The following is a 20,121-nucleotide window of genomic DNA, read 5'->3' as shown; positions in this document are numbered from 1 at the left end:
AGAGAGAGAGAGAGAGAGAGAGAGAGGACATTGGTCGAGATTATCGGAAAAGCGGGTTTTATTACGATCGTGATTATCGTGTGTACGTACATACGTACGTACGTACAAGAAGATTCATGCTGGCACGCAACACGACGAACTTCGCTTCGCTGTTTGAAATAAAAATCCCAGCAAAAGAGAACGACTGAGTGTATAGATTGCGTTTCTGCAGTTACGAGAAATTAATTAATTAGGAGATTGCAGCACGAAATGTCCGGCACGATCGGAAGAAGAACGATCGCCAACGTCGGGAACGATTTCGCCTGAACGCGTTGTACATTGTCATAGTGTAACCAACAATGTGCAAGACCACCATTGACACGTCGAACGACCGCGGACTATTAAGTTCCTCCTCGCCTAATGGATACTTCCGGTGGCATGGATGCGTGTCTTAGACCGGCGAGATGGAACGACCGCGATGAAGATGCACGGGTGCGGCGAAAATCGCGGCCGTTACCGGGAAGGGGGATGAATCTGCACAGACATAAATCACTGTGTCAGAATAGAATTAGCTCATTCGTTCGCTCGTTTCATGTAATATTATCGCTAGGGTGACGCGTTTCTTGGATATTACGAAACATCCGCCAGAGCATCCGAGGAGCGTAACGGGCATTACAAAATTGATTTGCGATAAGGAAATATCAAAGGTTCAAAATTTCCCGTTCTCATTGTTATTTTTAGTAACGTTATGCTCATAAAAGATCGAATATAATTCGATCTTTCGCTGTGTGACTGCGGCAGCAACAGGACGAAAGGCACACGAGCGAACTCAAATTCGACTCGATTGATATTTTATGAGTGTCTCTTTCTACACGTGGACGACACGAGAGTGTCAGTGCCATCGCGTCGGTGGCAGCGATGGCGGCAGCAGTGTGGTGATGATGTGGTGGTGTAGTGATGTAATGGTGTGCCGGTGGCGGTGGTGGCGGCGACGGCGGCGCGCATGTGACGTATGCGCCCAACGCAATCCTCCGGCATCGGCCACCGCGACAGACGTGACTTCCCTCAGTGGTCCGTGAAACGCGATCGGAGTACTATGAAGTTCGTTTACTCTCTCTCTCTTTCTCTCTCTCTTTCTCTCTCGTCGCAGACATGTGATTCGTAATCTCGCGATTATTTCGCGTCATATCGATCCGACAGCACCGCGCTTGACGCTCGTGGAAAGATCTTGGCAGCTTGTCACAGCGAGACCTTGTCGTGGTGTCTAATGTAAATTGAAGGGATAAGTGTGAACGTAGGTGGCACGTAATGTCTGGAGAACATGGAGGTTTCTACACAAACGTGGATCTCTCTCTCTCTCTCTCTCTCTCTCTCTCTCTCTCTCTCTCTCTCTCTCTTATGAGCTAACTCCTCGTGTTCTTCTCGGCCACGCTTTCTCAACTCTCTCACGATTTTTCTCTTTCCTCTCATTGCCTCTAAAAATTTCAGGTATGTACTCATTTCATTCACACAAAGTAAAAGTTATGACATACGATACGCTGATTCACTTGAAAAAAAATAGGTAAATCGAAAAAGTATCTACGGATGTCTTTTGTTATGAATTTAGACTCGCGATGTAATTTTTTTATGAATCTAGTCTCGCGATGTAATTTTTTTAAAGGAATTGTACTAAAATTACTGTGCAAAACAAATAGAAAACATCTATCTTGCTTTGTTTAATCAAATTAGCCTTCTTCATCGCGCAGAGTAAACCTTGTTTCTAAATACGGTTGCGTTTGAACAGCGGTGCTAAAGCAATTAGGTGACTTCTTTCTTACCAAGGCTGTGTCAATTAGCGGGTAAATCACGCAGGACGAAACGAAAAATCAAAAGAGCCAAGTCATGATTATTGTTGTTTAATTCTACGAGTTATATGAGGCTATCCCAATGATAGCCGTAGTAGTTTTACGATCGATAAACGAGTCGTGAAAAATCGCGTGATTATAAACGTCAAGAAAATTAAATTCTTTTTATTGTCAACAACTCAGGTACCCGATTAAATTTCTGCCAGGGAAAAATTGTTCGAAGTATTCTCACTCTGATTAATGGTTCGCTAAAAACTGGAGCATTCTCTGTGTACGTAAAAAGGTCGGAAAGAATAAATTATGAACTTTTCATGTAGTTTCGTATCGGCGAAACACAATATACAAGAGAGGTTTTAGAATAAGCGGATAAAATTGCAAGATGGACATTTGACCTATGCGGAATCGATTTTTCCTCCACAAAGATGTCGAGTCAGCGCGTGAAAATAAAAAAACTTTTCGCGAACTATACAACTCTATATATGTACACAACTTCGAGAGGCGGGTGAACATTGCATATACACACACGCAACAAACAGAAAAAGAGAAGGGGAGAGAGAAAGCGATAAAGAGAGAGAGAGAGAGAGAGAGAGAGAGAGAGAGAAAGCGCGTTATTGAAAATTAGTCTAAAATAAAGCTTCATATTATTTTAATCTGAAGCATAATTACGGAAATATGTAACATTGAAATTAAGAAAGGTACGATAAGTGATGGCGAGTTTCTCCGACATTTCCGTCGATCCGTCTCATTAAAATTCAACCTGTTTAATTCTAGTGTCCCTTGCAGTAAGCTGTTCCGCATTGTCGCACTGCAATTTATCAAAAGTTCGTCCCAGTTGGATGTAGTTACTTTTAGAACTTGTTACACAGTTAATTCTGAAATCAGGATCTGTTCATATCTCTTCTTAATTTAGAGTGTCATGAGAACGTGTTGTAATTCACGAAAATTTCGTTGTAATCTTTATGCGTCATCGCTTTCACTCGTCACCGTTATTTCTGTAAATATCTCCTTACGATATTAATATATCTATATATTTATGCGCACGCTCGTATTATTGTTCCGAAAATATTTTGCACGGATAGAATAAGCGTTGCTGTTACTTCCGTTTACTTCATTCCTACAGAAAATCTGCTTACATTAATGAACTCATTGTTACATTTCGTTTCCTACTTTTACTTATTTTACATTTTTTGTTTCTCTTAGCGGAATTTAATTTCCTGGATGGAAATAAATATCCGTTCCCCTTTTTATATGCTGGTTTACAATAAATCTCACGGGAATAAGGGCGAACGAAAATTAAAAACCTTAAAATTAGAAGGGGTCATATAGGGATGTTTATGACAAAATAGATTATAAGATTATATCCGTTTACGTTTTCTTTCTTACGCCAAATAAAATTTTTATAAAATCATTATAAATTATTATAATATCATAAATTATTGTGATATTTTAATTAATATAATATCATTATAAATGATATTTTTCTTTTTATTTTCTTTTAACCTATAGATTCCAGTCCACATGCGATCTCATCCAAGTTATTTATTTTGAAATTCTCAATTTACTTTTCGCGAAATGTTGTTTCGCTTAAAGCTTTATTATCGTAGCCTCCGTTCTCCGATTAATTATCGGCTCTGTGTCGGACAAAATGCTTCTTGATTTCTCCCGTAAAGTTACACAGCCCTTTCACCCTCTGATCAAAGCGGTAACCTATATATCCATTTATACGAGACACAGGGAGGTAAAAGCCGGCCAGCGTGGTATCTATTCCAGGTGGTATCAATCGCTGTTCACAGGACAGCTCTTTTTCAATTAAGCTTTGATCATGGTGCATCGAGATATATAGCAAACGTGCGCGTCGTTTCACCGGTGTCCGAGGGTTAGGTTCAAACGAATGTCATTCGGATAAAGGGGGAGATGAGACGCGGGCGTTCATGAATGGAACAAAAATCTCGTTCGATCGAAATCATATGTCGCTCGATTCTCGTTAACGCGCTGAGGTGTTTGAAAAGACGCGTTTTTTTTTTCTTTTTTATAACATCCGGCACGTCCACGCCCTCTCTTTCCGAACTTTCGATTTCAATTAACGAACCTGTGTTCAAAAAGCTTTACTTTGTACTTTATCTCCTCTATATTCACTCATCTTGTTTCTTTTTCTCGCATACAGGCGAAAACGCGCGTTGTTGATTACACGGATGTTTGACGATAAATATTAAAGAGTTCCAACGTGAACTCGACTGGGTTTACTCAATTTCCGGACGACTCCACTTTTCTTTCGTGGTCGACACAGCGATATCTGCTGTCGATCAGCAATGGACAGTCATTACAGTCATTATTGAAGCTTCGATTAAGAAAATAATAAAAATGCCTTAGAAGCGAAGACAACGGGACAAAGAGAAGACCGTAGAAACTAACTTTTCGCGCTAGCTGCTCCCTTCCTCTAAGTACTTCGAGTCTCATCCTGTGGAATGAGGCCGCGTGGTCGGTCTGTCTTCTATTTGCTTACCAAATATCAGAACGAATTGAATTTGAACGAGAGAGCGACGGAAGCGAGCCGCGTGTGTACGGCGATTAGCGCTACCGCGAGGGAAAAGGAATATTGATCGTTTCTCATCAGCGCACGCAGCTCGTAGTGAAAATTGGAAGAGGTCGTCGAGAGACTGGCGTTCATAATTCCGGAGGAACACACGTGAAAGAAGAATCGTCATAGCGCGACGTGTATCTATAATTAATTCTCAGCCGAGGTATGCGTCTTCCCGCTAATTAAATAGCCTCTGCGAAAAAGAGGAATTTCCTTTTTTTTATGTTTCTATATCGTTGTCAATAGAATTACGGAGACCCGATGCAAAACGGGGCCGAAGGGGTTAATCTTCCGGCGGGCAAGTGGGGGCGCGAGAGACGACGACGCGCCGTCACGCTGCGGTCGTCATCGAGAACTGTCGAGAGGAACGTCGAGCGCCGCTCTCTCTGGCTACGACTATTTTCGTACGTGAAGTATTTTTAAGTCTCGCTTTGGGAGTCTCGAAAGGCGCGATTTCCAGAAGAAAGAAACGCGCCGTTTCCTGCCCGTCTGTCGCCTTTCACGATGCAGTTAGTCGGTGCACTTCACGGACAATCGAGAAAGAAAATACGAGGGGAGCGTGCGTGCGTGCGTGTCGTTCGTTCGTTCATTCGTTCATTCGTTCGTTTGTCGTGCGTGCGGCGTTCTTACGTTCTTCGAGAATATACATAGAAACACGTTCTTTCTCGACTAATTGAGCCACGTGACAGACACAATCTGTTAATAAATCTCGGGTCTACGTCTCGAAGGAACTCGGAGAATTCCGATCGAAGAAACTCAGCCGCGATAGCTTCTGATATTTGCAGGAAAAATTGTTTCGCACTAGGATCCCGATACACTCTATCTGACGATCGGTAAACGATTATTACGCGCGCGCGCATCTCTGGGTACGATGAGAAGCGTGACGCGAGAAGTGACAGTGGTTACGAGGTGACGAGTTTCGACGTTTGTAACACGACGTTTGCGCCGCTCGATGAGACTCTCGTCCCTGCGAACGATTGTCAATAATAGTGTTTGCGGGGCATAATACAGCCGTTGCGCCGGTGCTAGTGACTCTCGCGTGGAAAAAGGTGAACCGATTAGTCGTCGATGATGCAACCCGTACACACCGAGAACAACAACTCCGCTTTGGACATGGAATCCCTCGAGGAGATGCTTCGCAAGGTAACGTTACTTATCGTCCCCGCGAACTTCCTGATCAAAGTATAATTAGCCCGAGATTCAAAGAGGAACACGTAATGCAAAGCCTGTGAGACTAAGAAAGATTCTAAGATGTAAAGAGTCGTAAATTAGAAAACATTAGGTATAAGCCAGCGCGACGGCACTCTCGTGTGCTTGTCTGCACTTGTCTGAACGCGGTGAAATTTTCCCTCAAAGAAGGAAGAATTATTGTGCGAAGCGTCAGACAAAAGGGACTTCGTTGGGGGAACAGAGGGGGTGGGGGACTGAATTTTTAACCGCGACTTCCTGTAATATATTCTGTCAGGCATCGCTGAATGGACCACTTAGCTGAGCGTCCACATTTCTACGCACGTGTAAATGTTCATGCGTACGCGTTGGTAAGGTTGAAGCGAATTTTCTATGCTCTCTAGCAAACGCATTAATGGTCGACTCGGCGAAACCGCCCGAAAAACGTTGAGAATACGCAAATGTGTACGCTTAACTTAAGTTTTTTGCTCATGTAGAAAAAAAAGATTACATTTCAATTAACAATTGTTAGTCGCGTATATACACCGAGAAAAAGGTTTCTTTGAATTTAATATCGTATTTGTTTGACTTATCGAATTTTTTTAATATAATCAATCAATTAATATTACAATACAATCAATCATTTAATATTGGATATCATTTTATTTGAATGAAAATGTTGTATTCTACTAGAGTAAACTGTTTGATGGAAAAAAAAACAGTATTATATTTGGAGGACATATTTTTTTATAATAAAAGAAATCTATTTTATCGTGTATTAAATATTGTTTTATGGAAACAAAAAGAAATTCTCTAATATTTTTTTTTATAACATATGTTATTTCTTTCAAATAATTCATTGCTTGTAACAATCATTCTAATGTTTGAATGAAAATACAAAAGAAATATGTTATTTGACGTAAAAATATTTATTGTTTGAAAAATCAAATTAATCCTATTTGTTGAACATTCGTTTGTTTGCTCTATTCTAAAAGATAAGTTTGTTTTAATTAAAAAAATTTTATTAAATCCAAAAACCTCTTTCTTTGTATATTTATTAACACGTTGACTGACAATATAAAGTACGATATAAAACTAAAAAAATTACATAGTTTAACAAGTAATTTCAGGATCGTATAATTAATATACTTGAATATTTCTTATCAAAAATTTTTAATTTTTTGGCCTGAACGAGATTTCCTCCGAAATGCGCGTGGCACTCAACGTGTTAAATACATATGCGGAATATTAAAAAAAAAAATATTATTATAAGAAAGGGAATACTGGATAATACGATTTTCGAATATGGTATATTCGACGCGGTTTATATTGTCGCTTAAAGCCTTAACATTCGTCACGGTCTTACGATAATTCACATTAAGTTCCTCGTTAAGCGCACTCTCTCTCGCTCGTTGTAACACAACGTCTGCGAGGGAAATTCTTCATCGTTTTTTACATTAACACCACTACTGTCTGTAGCGCTGTCAGATGCAAGTGTCGTGAGACAAATGTCACGTGTAAACGTAGCATGAAGCTCAGGTTTATATTACATCCATACCGCTGTCATACGCAAGTGTCAGGAATAAATGTCAAATAAAAACCTACCAGAAAAGAGCCTGGAGTTTACATTTGACATTTATCACTTATGACACGTTTATCTGACATTTCCTCCCCCCCCTCGCAACCATACTCTTATTATGATAGAACGCGCGACAGAAAATCATTGTGCCATCACCGTCGTTATCGTCATTTGTGACGGCTACATCATCGTCAGCCCCCGTATCATTAAGCCGAGCGCTACTATAATGGAAAAAAAAAGAAATTATCGCGCGAGATGGAAAATCGCAAGTACTCCCGAGAGACGGCCTTTTTTAATTCTTTGCCAAACTCTTACGGCGGCGGCGGCGATGGTTATTGCTCGTCGCAAAATTCAGACACAACGCGCGAACACGCTTCGAAGCGGACGGTGTCGTCCGACCGACGTACCAACGCAATCTTTCAAATTATAATGCGAAATGAATTCGCGATGGTGGGCCGTAGCGAGCGGAAGGGTTACGGAATAATAACTCGGTGCGCTCATGCGCGCGCGCGTTTTCCCGCTCGCAGGATGTATCTATAACTCGCGAATGGAATGCATAATCCAGCGCGCATTTGCATGCTGCGGGATGCAAAGCCGAGCCAGTAAGCTCGGTGCGGTAACGTAAACTAAAGCTTAAATAACATCGGACGTGCGTGCGGAGGTTCGTGTCTCCTCGCGCGCGCTGGTGTGCGCTCTCTATGTGCACTGTACATGTGCAGAGGGTAGGATAACGCGTGGCCATTCGCCCACGAAAATGGAGCAGTTAATTGTCCTTCCGTTACCGTGCAATTACGTTTGTCACACGGGATAATACCGTTTATTGTGCCTTACTGCTGTAATTACTTTTGTAATTAGTGTTCCTTCGGCAACGGGCGAGTCTGGCGCGAGACAAGTCGCGACTCTCGGAGAGACCGAGCTCCACCACTGCTTTCTTTCGCTGATTCTACGATCAGTGCAATCTAGTGGATTGTTAGAAAATTCAGCAGAAAGGATGAAAGTTGCTATGGCGACTTTCGCGAACGAGTCGCGATCCCGCGTCATGAAAATGCGAAACTCGGCTTTACGCTGAAATCGCCGAGCCCAGAATTGCCGAGATCGTCGATCCGCCTAATATTAATTACACTTCATTCGCGATAATTAATTCGCGCGACTTCCACGTGACTAAGCTCCCCGACGACGATGATAAATTCTCTACTAGCCCGTCGTTGTTTCCCGTTCGTGCGTGTCCGCGAGTGGTAAGAATGACACGTAGCTGTATAATATCACGTAGTGGATAGTATCAGGTTTTACGGAATTGCAGCGACATTGGCCGCACTGCCGATCGAGTCTCCGTATGTGTATTCATTTCCTCAGAGACTTATTCTTTAGAAATATTTCGTCACAAACGCAACGACAACAATATCGTAAAAACGAGTGGCATCATATTCTTATTAGCAGATCGCCTTGATCCCCATTTTTTGATTCATAATGAGCAGCTAAGCGCGAATTGATTTTCTTTTCTCCAACGGAGGAAAGTTTTCGACTGTATCGAGAGCTAAGCGAAGAAATATACGAAAACGGGGGAGAACTCTCCCGGTTTTATCCCCGAGCACAGACAGCCGCGACTTTCCCAAACGGGGGAGGACATGGGAAACGATCGAGGAGGGTAAGCTCCCGTGGAAAGCTTTTTCGGTCGCGATTGCCGGTCTAAGCGGCTTTCCATTCGCGGCTAGGATACGTATTATCGACCCTGTGGCCACTTGAGAAATATTAATCCTGACCGTTGAGCGCACTGACGTCGGGAAACGGACGAGTCGACGGGGTAGGTTTCTCGCGAGACATCAGGAACCGGGAAATGTGAAAGAATGTTGAGCGTGTGTTCTCGTTATAACCGAACAGAGTCGTGTACACGGAGGAAAATAATTTAGAGGGGCAGTAAATTTTATGCTGTCGTGGCAAATAAGTAAATATACAGTACTGTTTCATATTTTAGGAGTTAATTTTTGAGATTATCTCATGAAGAAATGAACGTATATTTATATATAAACTATTCCTTATAAAATAACCTCAAAAGTTAACTAAAATATTGAACGGTATTTGAATAAACATTCTGTATATTTATTTATTACGGCAGCATAAAATTTGTCGTCTCTAAATTATTTCTTCCCGTGTACGAAATAGCGTTTTTCACACCACTGTCAGTCAATAGAACCTTTAAAAACTTAAAAAATATAAAACCTTTCAAATATATCGGTTCAAATATATTTTCAAACATATCGGTTTTTCTTTTTATATAAATTAGGCTATTTTTTATTAGTTTATCGCTTGCCTGTGTGATGATATCGGGTTAGACAAAAAGTTCGATTTGATTTTTTAATCAAATTTAACTTTTTTATATTGCATTTAATGGAAACGAATTATTTATCAACCAATCCGTAATCGTTGATTTCCTATATTAGATCTATCAAAAGTCAAATCTATTCTGGTACACATCGAAGATAGTATCACGTTGACTAAAATATCGAAAAATTTGATAAATATGCAAAAATTCAAATTAAAATTTAAATGAGTTTCCTTCGCTTTTAATAACCGCTTATCATGATACACTTTCCTGTATTAGTAACTCGAAGGGTTAAAGAATTTTAAGCTGTTCTCAAATTATTCTAACAGTATCCATTGTTGCGGTGTCCGTCAGCTCTCCGTTCATTCTACGCTGCCTGTTCCAGACGAATGAGCAGCAACGACTTCCGACGTGCCGATTAAACGGAGGTCTCCGCACCTCGCAAACTTTTCCACGCTTTTCGTCGGTGACGTACGGCCGAAACGTCGAAACGAGCTCACGCGACCATGTAAGATCGCGGAGATGGTTCGTGCGGCGCGGAGGGAGCAACGACGAAACGGTCGCTATCCACCGCCACCAGCACCTCCTCTCCTCGCTCCGGGCCATGGAGCGTAAAAGGGCAATAAAACACACGGGACGCATCTGGGTTACGAGCTTTACAAGGCACTAGCTTCTTTCTTTATCTCGCGCCGGGGCCATTGCTTCGGCCCTAAGCGATTTCACGAACATTTCTTCCGCCCGCTGGCGTTCCGTTTCCCTGTAGTAGCCACTCCGTGTAGTTCGTTGCTGCTGCAACCAAGGTCCGATTCTTGGTGCTCTTGTTAATTTGCCGAGTTTTCTCAAAAAGTTTATGAAAAACATCACTACCAACGTTTCACGTCCTCATAATCAGTAGCAAAGCCTTAGGAAACTTTTAAGAAAAAATACTGATTAGGTGTAATAACTGATAAGTGTTCAAATTCTCTCAGTTACACTGATGCAAACTGATCCAACATCATCAGTTAATTGAAACATTCATCAGTTACTGATGCAGCTAATCAGTACTTTTTCTTAAGGAAAGGGGCGTACGTACAGCCCCATTTAAGGGGAGAAACCCATTTAATTGACTTAAAATTCTTGTTTGGATATGGGTAAACAAATATTCTGGTTGCGAGAACCAAACTTTGGTTCTACTTCTTCAACTAAATAGATTTCTCAGTACAAATCCTTCGGTTCTTCATATGCGATATTTTAATATTTTAACAATCGGGAACGTTCATTACGTTATTATCGCACAATGTATGAGATTTGCGAAAGAAACAGTCGCGACATTATGAACATTCGATACGAGAAACACGTCATATCACCACGAAAGCAGGCTGCGAGAGACTGTCGTTCAAAAATCACGCTCCTTCGTAACGATGATTCAGGCGATTGCCTGCCACCCGGTATAGAAGAGTGTATAGCGTTGTGACGATGTGCCGGCCGGCGGCTGCTCGCTCTCTCTCTTCTCTCGGTCGTCTCGCGAATAAATGTCGCAGTTACACGGATTGCACTGGGAATTGGGCACGTGGGCGTGTTGCGCTCGCAGCGGGATGCACCAGTCAGCCAGCCAGCTAGCCAGCTAGAGGCGGGAGCAATAACGATAACGGCTAGATCGCGCTATAAAGCCCGCGACAACGTTACGTGACGATGACGGGCGTTACGAGCGCGATAATAAGGAGATACGAGAATTAGTTCGGCGACGGTCAAATGTGATATCCCGTTTGTCCTTCCGACTGCTTGGAACGTCTTACGAATCTTATCACAGTACAAACGGGAGTCGTCTCGCTATCACGCAGAAAAAAGATTGGCAAAGGCAGCTGAGGTATAACCGTGCAACTGAAAAATGAATTTGGTGAGGTCTACCGGACAATGAGCAACCAAATGCGTTTTGGTTGAGGGAGACAGAATTTCTGGTTATAAAAACCAAATTTCGTGAGAACTACAAATTTTGTTTCTTTCAACCGAAACGCGTTTGGTTGTCCATTGTCAGGTAGATTCAACCAAACTCATTTTTCAGTATAGCTTTAAGATATTTCTGTTTGAAATAAGAACACTTAACATAGGCTACGTTCCATTTCAAGACCGCATCGACATCATTCTATCTTGATTTCTTACTGAATATTAAATAGAAATGGAATAACGTGTCGCAACTCGATCGCCAAATACAACACTGAAAAAAAAATTTGGTTAAATTTACCAGACAGTGAACGAACCAAACAAGTTTTAGTTGAAGGAAACAAAATTTCTGTTTTTTATGACCTAAATTCGGTTCTTATAACCAGAAATTCCTTAAACCAAAACGCGTTTGGTTTCGTATATTATCTGATAAATTTAACCAAATTTTTTTCCATGTATACTATCGTTACCGGAAATCAATTAATCAGCTGCAGCATTTGAACTCAGATGCTACAATGACGCTACAAATATATACTGTCAGAAACAAATTACGTCTTATAGTATGTATATATAATAAGAAACTTAGCAATAGCTGCCATTTTCTTAGTTACTCATACTAATATGCGTTTTTCAACTGATATGTTTTTATTCCGCAGTGCGTTTTATCGAATGCATCTCACCTGTAATAACTAACTCCTGGCAAAACTGTTAGACCTCAAGCCGAGTTTGCTGATTTTGTTAATTTGCGGAGCAATTTTGTCGATTCGAAGTTGACGATCTCGGGATCGTACGAACATTATCGGAAGATCGTGATATTTCCTCGCTCGCTCCATCAAGTTTCTCGCGTGCTCCTTCTAACGAGAGATTGTTACCTTCGCGTTACCTCCATTACGTTCTCGTCCTTAACGGAGTCCGATTAACGTTAACGTAACATAAACGTTAACGGGCGGCTAATGAAGGTTAATACCGCGAGATGTAGGCCAACAGCGAATCGCAGTTCCTCGCCGTAAGCAAGTGTATCGACGTTATTCTCCGGCGTCATTTACGGTCCTCGCAGTGAAACCGTCCGTACGTTCGTACCCCTTTTCCGGCTGGTGTGGTTAATATACAAGGCACGGGAGAACGACCCGGCCTTTCGACCCCGGAATTTCGATATAAATAAGGGTCGTGCGCCGGTACACCGCGAAGAACTGCTAACGCACGAGGTGCTAACCATCGTACATCCCCATCCTGATCGAGCTAATTCCACCGTGCCGTTCTCGCGCCGGGAAGCAGTCCGAGCGAGTTCGAGGACTCGGTATAATTCGAGTGAGATTTTCCCGCAACAGGGAATTGAATCGATCATTGTGTACGGAAACATTAAAACGGTAAAGAAGAATTGTATGTTTTATTTGTGATGAAATGTATTTTATTTCGGCTGCAAACAAAGAATTTCTCTTTTTTTACTCTTTCGGGATAGTTTTAAATAAATAAATCTTTGCAAGCTTCTAATAATCCCCGACAGGCTGATCAGTGAAACGAAATGATAAAGCAGAAACGGCGAAGAAAGAGGCGGGGGGCGTTCGGCGATCGCGAAAATAATTTCCGTTCGCGAGGATTAGCGCACGACTTGGCGAAATGTATGCACGGCGATTCATATCGCTGCTTTCTAATTTACTTACTTCCCGCGCTGTGGCCACCGCCGCGATCGTTTTTAATAACAAAGTGGAAACGTATCGAAAGAGGGATGCGTGAATCACGTAGCCGGAAGTAATTTCCGCATTCGCATTTTTCCAGCCCGTCGTCGCCGCCGCCGCCAGAAAGAAAACCAAGCAAGATCAGCCCGTTCTTTTTACCTCCGCCCACCCACCTCTTCTTCGCCGTGTACTTTCCGTGATTCTCTCCGCGGCACGCGACAGCATCGGGAACCGGCCATAAATTCTCCGCGCACAAAGCGAACGAAATTCAAGAAAGTACCCAGCGTGCCGCACTTCTCTATGTTTCACGTCACGCGAGCCACCGATAACATTAACGAGCCAATCCTCGCGACGTCCCGGCGCGCGCAGGATCTTCCGACGATCGAAACATGAAAGGGTGTGTTATCGTATACCGCGACTTTCGTCCCCTGTGCTTTACGCACGGCATCCGACGGATTACGGCTAGGTAGGTACCGCTGCCCTCGGAGAAAAAGGGCACTCACCTCCCTTTCCGCTCCAAAAAAGAAGAAAAAGCACTTCCCTTTAATGACGCGAGTACCTTGAGAGTACGTCGAGGGCACCTCGCACCCCTCTGCGACTACAATGTGGACGTTGTTTCACGCTCGCGAAAGTCCGCCGTGAAATCCCACAATAATCCGCAAGAAAATTTTTAATTTCATCCGTCGGGATAATGAAGATTTTTCTGTCTAACAGCGTGTCTCTCGAGCGTCCAATGCCTAAGTCCCGCCGGTGTACTAATGAGTAAGACGGATTAACAACGCGGGTTAAGAGTTAAAAGACCAAGCGAGATGTTTGTGTTATCTTGAATTTTGCAGATCACGTCTGTGACGCGCGTCACTGCCTCGGTATCATTTCGTCGTCGTAAAAAAAAATCGTGGAATTCGCGCACTGACGACAGTTTGAGAGATCCCGGCAGCGCATCCCCTTTGCGGCTAATGTACCATTCGTTCTCTCTCGGTCCACTTCGCTCCTCTTTCCACCCTCCCCATGCAGATTTCCCTTTCTGGCAACTCGCTCGCGCGCGGCGAGTTTTCCCTCTCCGCATTAGGAGGAGCGTTTCTACGTTTCTCCTCGGCTTTGCACTGTTCTCCACGCTTCGTTCTCCCTTTCGTCTCTCGCGCCCTTTGCTTTTTTCTTTCCTCTCCGACGCCAGATGCTGCTAACTGCGCCCTCCTTGATGAGATCCTGCTCCCTCCTGCTGCTACTCCTCCTCCTCTTCTTCCTCCTCTTCGCTGTGCTGCAGCACGCCTCCTTCTGCCGATTCATCTTCCTCGAAAGAGACGAGATCGCAGTACACGGCCGCTTTATTTGCCGGAGCGAGAGATAGATAGATAGGTTACAGGGTAGAAAAAGAGAAAAGGAGAGAGAGAGAAAGAGAGCGCAAAGAAATACGAATTCTTTATACTCGCCAGCCCTTTTATTATTGCGGCAGGGCTGGTGATTATTTTACGGTCGCTGATATCACACTGGGCGAAATACCGCGTAAAAGTATGCTTCAAACGAGGAAAGCATGTAGGAGGAGCAAAATCATCGCTCTCATCCTGACTCGATATCAAAACTAGCTCAGAAATCAGGACTAATTGTCGTAATTAACAAGTCGCCGTGATCAGAACCAGCTAGATAAATTGCAGGAGCGAGTCCAATGAGAACTTCCGGAGAAAGATGCGATTACGAAAGTAAGCGTAAAAGTCGACTCCGCAGATCGATCGAGGAATCGCGATCGTTTAAGAGTCGCGAGACACTTTACTATGTGTACTTTAGACGAGATTTTCACGCGGGATATTCGCGCCGACGTACACACGCGTATTAATCTCCACTCCGATCGAGCCGATATTAGAGTCCGGTTTAACTCCATCGTAACCATTAAACTGTCATCGAGCGAGCAAGTACGCCTCGTCCCATGGACTTAACCAAGTTTGATGAAACTTTCCCTCGCGAAATTAGACGACATCGAAGTGCTCGCGCGTCGAACTTTCCTAGGAACGTCTTACCTCGAGAACACCGTGAATCTGTTACACGTCACCAAGATATTAAAGATCCTTATCAGTTGTTCTCGATGACTCGACGTCAGAGACGCGCGAGGTAACGCGAACAATTCCCGCGATCCCACGCTCACGAAATTGACGTGCGATGCCGTCTTTCATTTCATATTTTGCAGACTTTTGCGAAACGCGATAAAAACGCTCCGTTTTATCAGCCTGATAGAGCGAAGCCAGACGATCATCCTGATTAGAACCCGACTAGAAATTGTCATCAGATGTATTTGATATTGCATAAGATCTTAACTAGGTAAGCGCAAGGTAATTCTTACTATGGTAAACCTGATTATATGCTGATAAAAATTGAAAAAGGAAGACCTTTATAAGATTATAATGATTAAGTACATATTAGGACTTGAATGTATTATCCTAATATATTATCTTATAAAATTTTACCTTTAGATTAGATTCTTTTCGGAATTTTGTTCATTTTATTTATTATGACTTGCATTATCAGTTTCTAATATGGACTTTTTGTAACAAACCTAGTAGATAGTAAATTTGGTTAATAAACTTTATTTTTATAATTTTCTTCCATAAAAATATTTGTTTTCCAATTATTAAAATCAAAAATCGTACCATTCTAACAATATTTATGTTCCAATTTATATTTTTAATTGGTATTTTTTATTAATTTAGCATTCTCTGCTCTTTATAAATTCTAATCTAATCATAATCATTTTCGTTGCCTGAGATAAAACGTGATAAAGATTCAATAGTATAAACTGATGAGAACATTATAATGAATCTTGATTAAGGTCCTAATTACAACGCAACGTTACATGACTTCTTAGAACTCGGTAATAAAACCTTAGATGGATCTGACAATCAGTTAAAGTCAATCCGAGTTAGATCATGGGGTAAATTTCTAGTTGGGAAATTGTCATCAGGTATACCTGATATTGTACAAATTTCTAACTAAATAAGAGTAAGGTAATCCATACTACAATAAATCTAATCATATATTGATAAAAATTGAATATAGAAGACCTTTCTAAAGTTATAATGATTAAGTATACATATTAGGACTTTAATGTATTATCCTATTATTTTATAAAGTTTTATTCTGATCAGGTTCTTTTCGAGATCTTATTTGATCTATTATTAAAGTCGAAAATCATCCAATTCTAACAACATTTATTCTTCAATTTATATTTTGTAAGTTTTTTTCACTAGTGTAGCATTTCTTACTCTTTATAAACCCTAATCTAATCATATACTTTCCATTATCTGAGATAAAAATGAATAAGGATTTGATTGTATAATTTGATGAGGCCATTATAATGAATCCTATGTGTGACTGAGGTCCTGATTACCACACAATGTTATATGACTTTTTAGAACCCGATAATATAACCTTGGACTCGACAACCAGTTAAGGTCAACCCGAGCTGGACCATGGAGTAAATTTCTAGTGAGAAAGCGCCTCGAAAAGTCGGCTGTTCGCGTTAAATGCTTGGAAATCGTCTGCTTTTCTGCGCGACTATCAAGTTGACGACATAGTTTCCACCGTGCTTTATGAATCTGCTCGATCGAAATAGCGTTATATAAGTTAGAAGAATCAATTGTATGGATCTTGCAATTTCCCGGCTCCTTGCGTTGTAAACGATGTCACGTCGTTCGCATGATGACTGACCTAGGTATTTTAAGTCCACTCCTATATCAAGATAATCGTATATTTAATTTTATCTCGTGTAAAAAGATTTATCGTCGAAAGTTGCCGTTTATATTCGATTCGCGCATCGAGAGCTATTTCGTTCAAGCTCTCTAAAATGCTATTCGTAAGGAACAAAAAAACATTACTAGTTCTCTGAATTTTATAGCGCGATATTTTGCATTAGTTACAAAGACGGGTGATATTACGGTTAAAAGCCGAGGCGATCGTTTATTTCATGAAACGCCATTAATCTTGTGCAAGGCGACGTATCGCTAAAATGATCCTGCTTTTTGTTTCAGCTCTCCGAACTTGAGCAGCGGGTATTAGAAGCGGAGGGCAGGGCCGATGAAGCGGAGGACAAGGTAAGCGAATACTGTATCAATATACTCCTAGATTGGAAATGCAAAACTACATGAGTGTCGAGAAGGGATGTAAACTGAAGAAATCCAAAAATTCATATTATATCTGTAATTATACAATTACAAATTTTATTCGAAAAAAGAATGAAGAAAGGAAAAACGTACGAAGAAACACGAAAGCATATTGCCGACGTGCACTGTATTTTGCATTTTGACAATTTACGACCCCCCCTCCTTCTTTGCCTTCCGACTAATTTTTACCCTACCTGGAAGTTACGAACGAACGAGACGGTAGTTCTTTCACGGTAGTTCTTGGATAGATCTTCCCGTCTTATCAGAATTGTTTACACCTGTTCTATACAGTGTACTGGCATATACCGTGCGATGTTCCTTTACCGACGACGACAGCGACTCGAACTGGTTCTACGCCCCCGCACGCGTTTCTTACCCTCTTATATCTGGCTTTACCGACGGTTACCCGGAATACCTTTCCGTAAACGGTGCACCGTGGAGATTCGGATTTACCAGCCGGAGGCAAGCCAGGTGCTCACTTTCGACAACCCCGCCGATGATATCTCCATTATAACACATAGTAACGTAGCGCGAAGCTCGAAAGAGAAACAAAAAAACTTGTATCGCGCCTCATATCACGAGAATCGTATTGTAAAAAGTTAAACGTACAGAAAGAGAGAGAGAGAGAGAGAGAGAGAGAGAGAGTTATAGCTATTTCTCGTAAGTTATCTTTTAAACTCGTTTGATCACGGAGAACAGCTTCCAACCGCAACCAACGATGGGTGGCAGTCTCGATTGATGCCTCGAAATTGCATAACGTCTACTATCAGTTTCATTCGACGCGAATACGATTACCCTCCCCTGCAAACCAGAAATCGATCACGTCCCTCTGTTAATTAAAGTTTCACGTTAAAAAAAAATGCGAACAAGCGGGATGACTCCGTTATCGATGCCGTCGCGAGGTATCGATTAATCGCAGATGTGTCGGTGTCTGTCGGTATCCGTCGGTATTTTAACAGAGAGGGCAAGAGAAAGGGAGAAAGCGGGAGAAAGAGATAGAGAAAGAGAGAGAGGGCGAAAGACTGATAGGAGTAGCAAGATGGCCGTGCAGCCGGCCGGCGAGGTCGTCGTTTTGTTATGACCCCGAAATTCGCTTTGACGAAACCACGTGCGTCCGCGACGATACGTTCGCAGTGTCGTGTGAACGCGCGACATCCTCTCGATCTCGCGTGAACGATCGCCGCTCCGTCTCATGCGAGATCACCCGGCGGGAACACGCCCGCGCGAAATTCGTCGCCGTGAACGCTGGTGAACGCCGTCGAAGGTCGAGGTCGTCGTTTCCGTTCGCGGTCCCGTTCCTGTTCCCCGTGCGCGAAAAATCATGGCTCGCAGCAGGTGACATCAATGAAAGGTAATTCGATCGCGGGCCCTCGTCGCTGCAGATTGGAAAATCAACGTCACTTGGATGGACTCGGATCGTGAAACTCCGTTTCTCTGTATTTATTCGCGGCCGACAGAATCACGACAGTTGACGCAGAGTGTATTCACCAAAGATCAAGCTGCCCGAAATTACACAGAAGGCTCAAAAAACGGTGTAAACGGTGAAATGAAATGAAATATTAATGAAGTATGCGTGCAGGCCTTCGTGAAATTAATGTTTTTATGTTCGGAAATTCGTCATCCGTTACGTAGCAATTGAAAAGTACACAAAAATAACGGAACGTTATATCGAAATATCACATGTTACATTTTTCTTTTCGTCATATTTTTCTCTTTTTTAACATATACCTTAAAATGTAATGAAAAATTAGAAAGCTTATAAAGTGTGGAGCGGCGTCGATGTAAAAGAGACCCTTATCAAGCCATATCGCGCAAGCGAACGGGACAACGAGCGACGCTTGAAGACGATATATCGGTTGCGACAGCGACTTAATGAGTCGCGTCTCGTGTAGAGAATTGGCTTACCGCCAGTATATGAGTAATCCTCACTTCCCGCCGACATCCGCACATTAAATAAAACGAAGATGCAGTCGTCGTCGTCTCCTTGCAACCTGCCTGCGCATCGTTCGACGGATAGGGCCTTATTTCGCGAAGCTGTGTGTAGATTCGCGCTGCGAGAGGAGGCGAATTTTATTCGTCGAATAAAATCGAACGCGAAGCTCCTCACAGTGTTTCGATGAATAATTCTCATCAACACCGTGCTGAAAAGCAATCGAAAGAGGGACGTTTCTTTGAACCAACCACACCGGTGCTTTTACCCGACTATTATAGCAGGTGGTTTTAGTATACACGTTAATATATATTTCATGGGAAATTACGTGGCTCGGAGCGAGTCGATATTTATCAAATATATTATTGACCAACGTTCCTGTAATTCGCATGCGCGTTATAATGCATTCGTTAAATTTGTACGCAATAATGCTTTTCGCGCATGAATGGCATTTCGTCGTAAAATACGATAACTTTTTGTTGTGTACGAGCTACCAGGTATCTTTGCCGAGAGGGTTGTATGTGTCACCGGTTTTATTGCGACACTAGGCGACATTGCGTCGGGATATACTAAAAAAAGGAAAGAGAGAGAGAGAGAGAGAGAGAGAGAGGCATATCTATGTTACGTTTCTCCACTGTTCCGATTGTAATAATCTGGAAGCTAACACAGACACTCAATATTTCACGCTATACGAAGAAAACATTATAATAAAAGTTACCACAAAATTTCGCAATGTTGGATTATGCCGAAATTATAACTGAAATTATGATGGCGTTGTAATCTTTAGTGATGTATTTCATCGTACACATCACTAAAGGTTACAATACATATAATAATTTTAATTATAATTCCGGTATGATCCAACATTGTAAAATTTTATGATAATTTTTATTACAATATTTTCTCCGTGTAGATTACTAAATTGGACGTCACCTAATATGATTCCCGCGCGAACAATAAAAGCGATAGAGTAGCCGCTC

At 42.0% G+C, this 20,121-nt stretch overlaps 1 protein-coding gene across 10 annotated transcripts in view; it reads left to right on the top strand.

Annotated features, from left to right (window-relative positions):
• Nucleotides 1-20,121, top strand: part of LOC106741261 (uncharacterized protein CG43867) — a 68,646-nt gene that overhangs the window by 26,080 nt on the left and 22,445 nt on the right. For 6 of the 10 annotated variants that reach the window (XM_014613053.1, XM_014613050.1, XM_014613052.1 and 3 more), the window contains exon 3: nt 17,080-17,142. In XM_014613053.1, coding sequence (XP_014468539.1) covers nt 17,080-17,142 — 63 coding nt within the window. Of the gene's footprint in view, nt 1-1,066; nt 1,249-3,566; nt 5,545-17,079; nt 17,143-20,121 lie in introns of those variants that run through there. The other 4 variants (XM_014613057.1, XM_014613056.1, XM_014613058.1 and 1 more) reach the window with 4 other exon arrangements.

Source organism: Dinoponera quadriceps, unplaced genomic scaffold, assembly GCF_001313825.1.
Source record: "Dinoponera quadriceps isolate SergipeBrazil2010 unplaced genomic scaffold, ASM131382v1 scaffold657, whole genome shotgun sequence".
Classification (NCBI taxonomy): Eukaryota; Metazoa; Arthropoda; class Insecta; order Hymenoptera; family Formicidae; genus Dinoponera; species Dinoponera quadriceps.
This window is presented reverse-complemented; position numbering and strand designations above follow the sequence as displayed.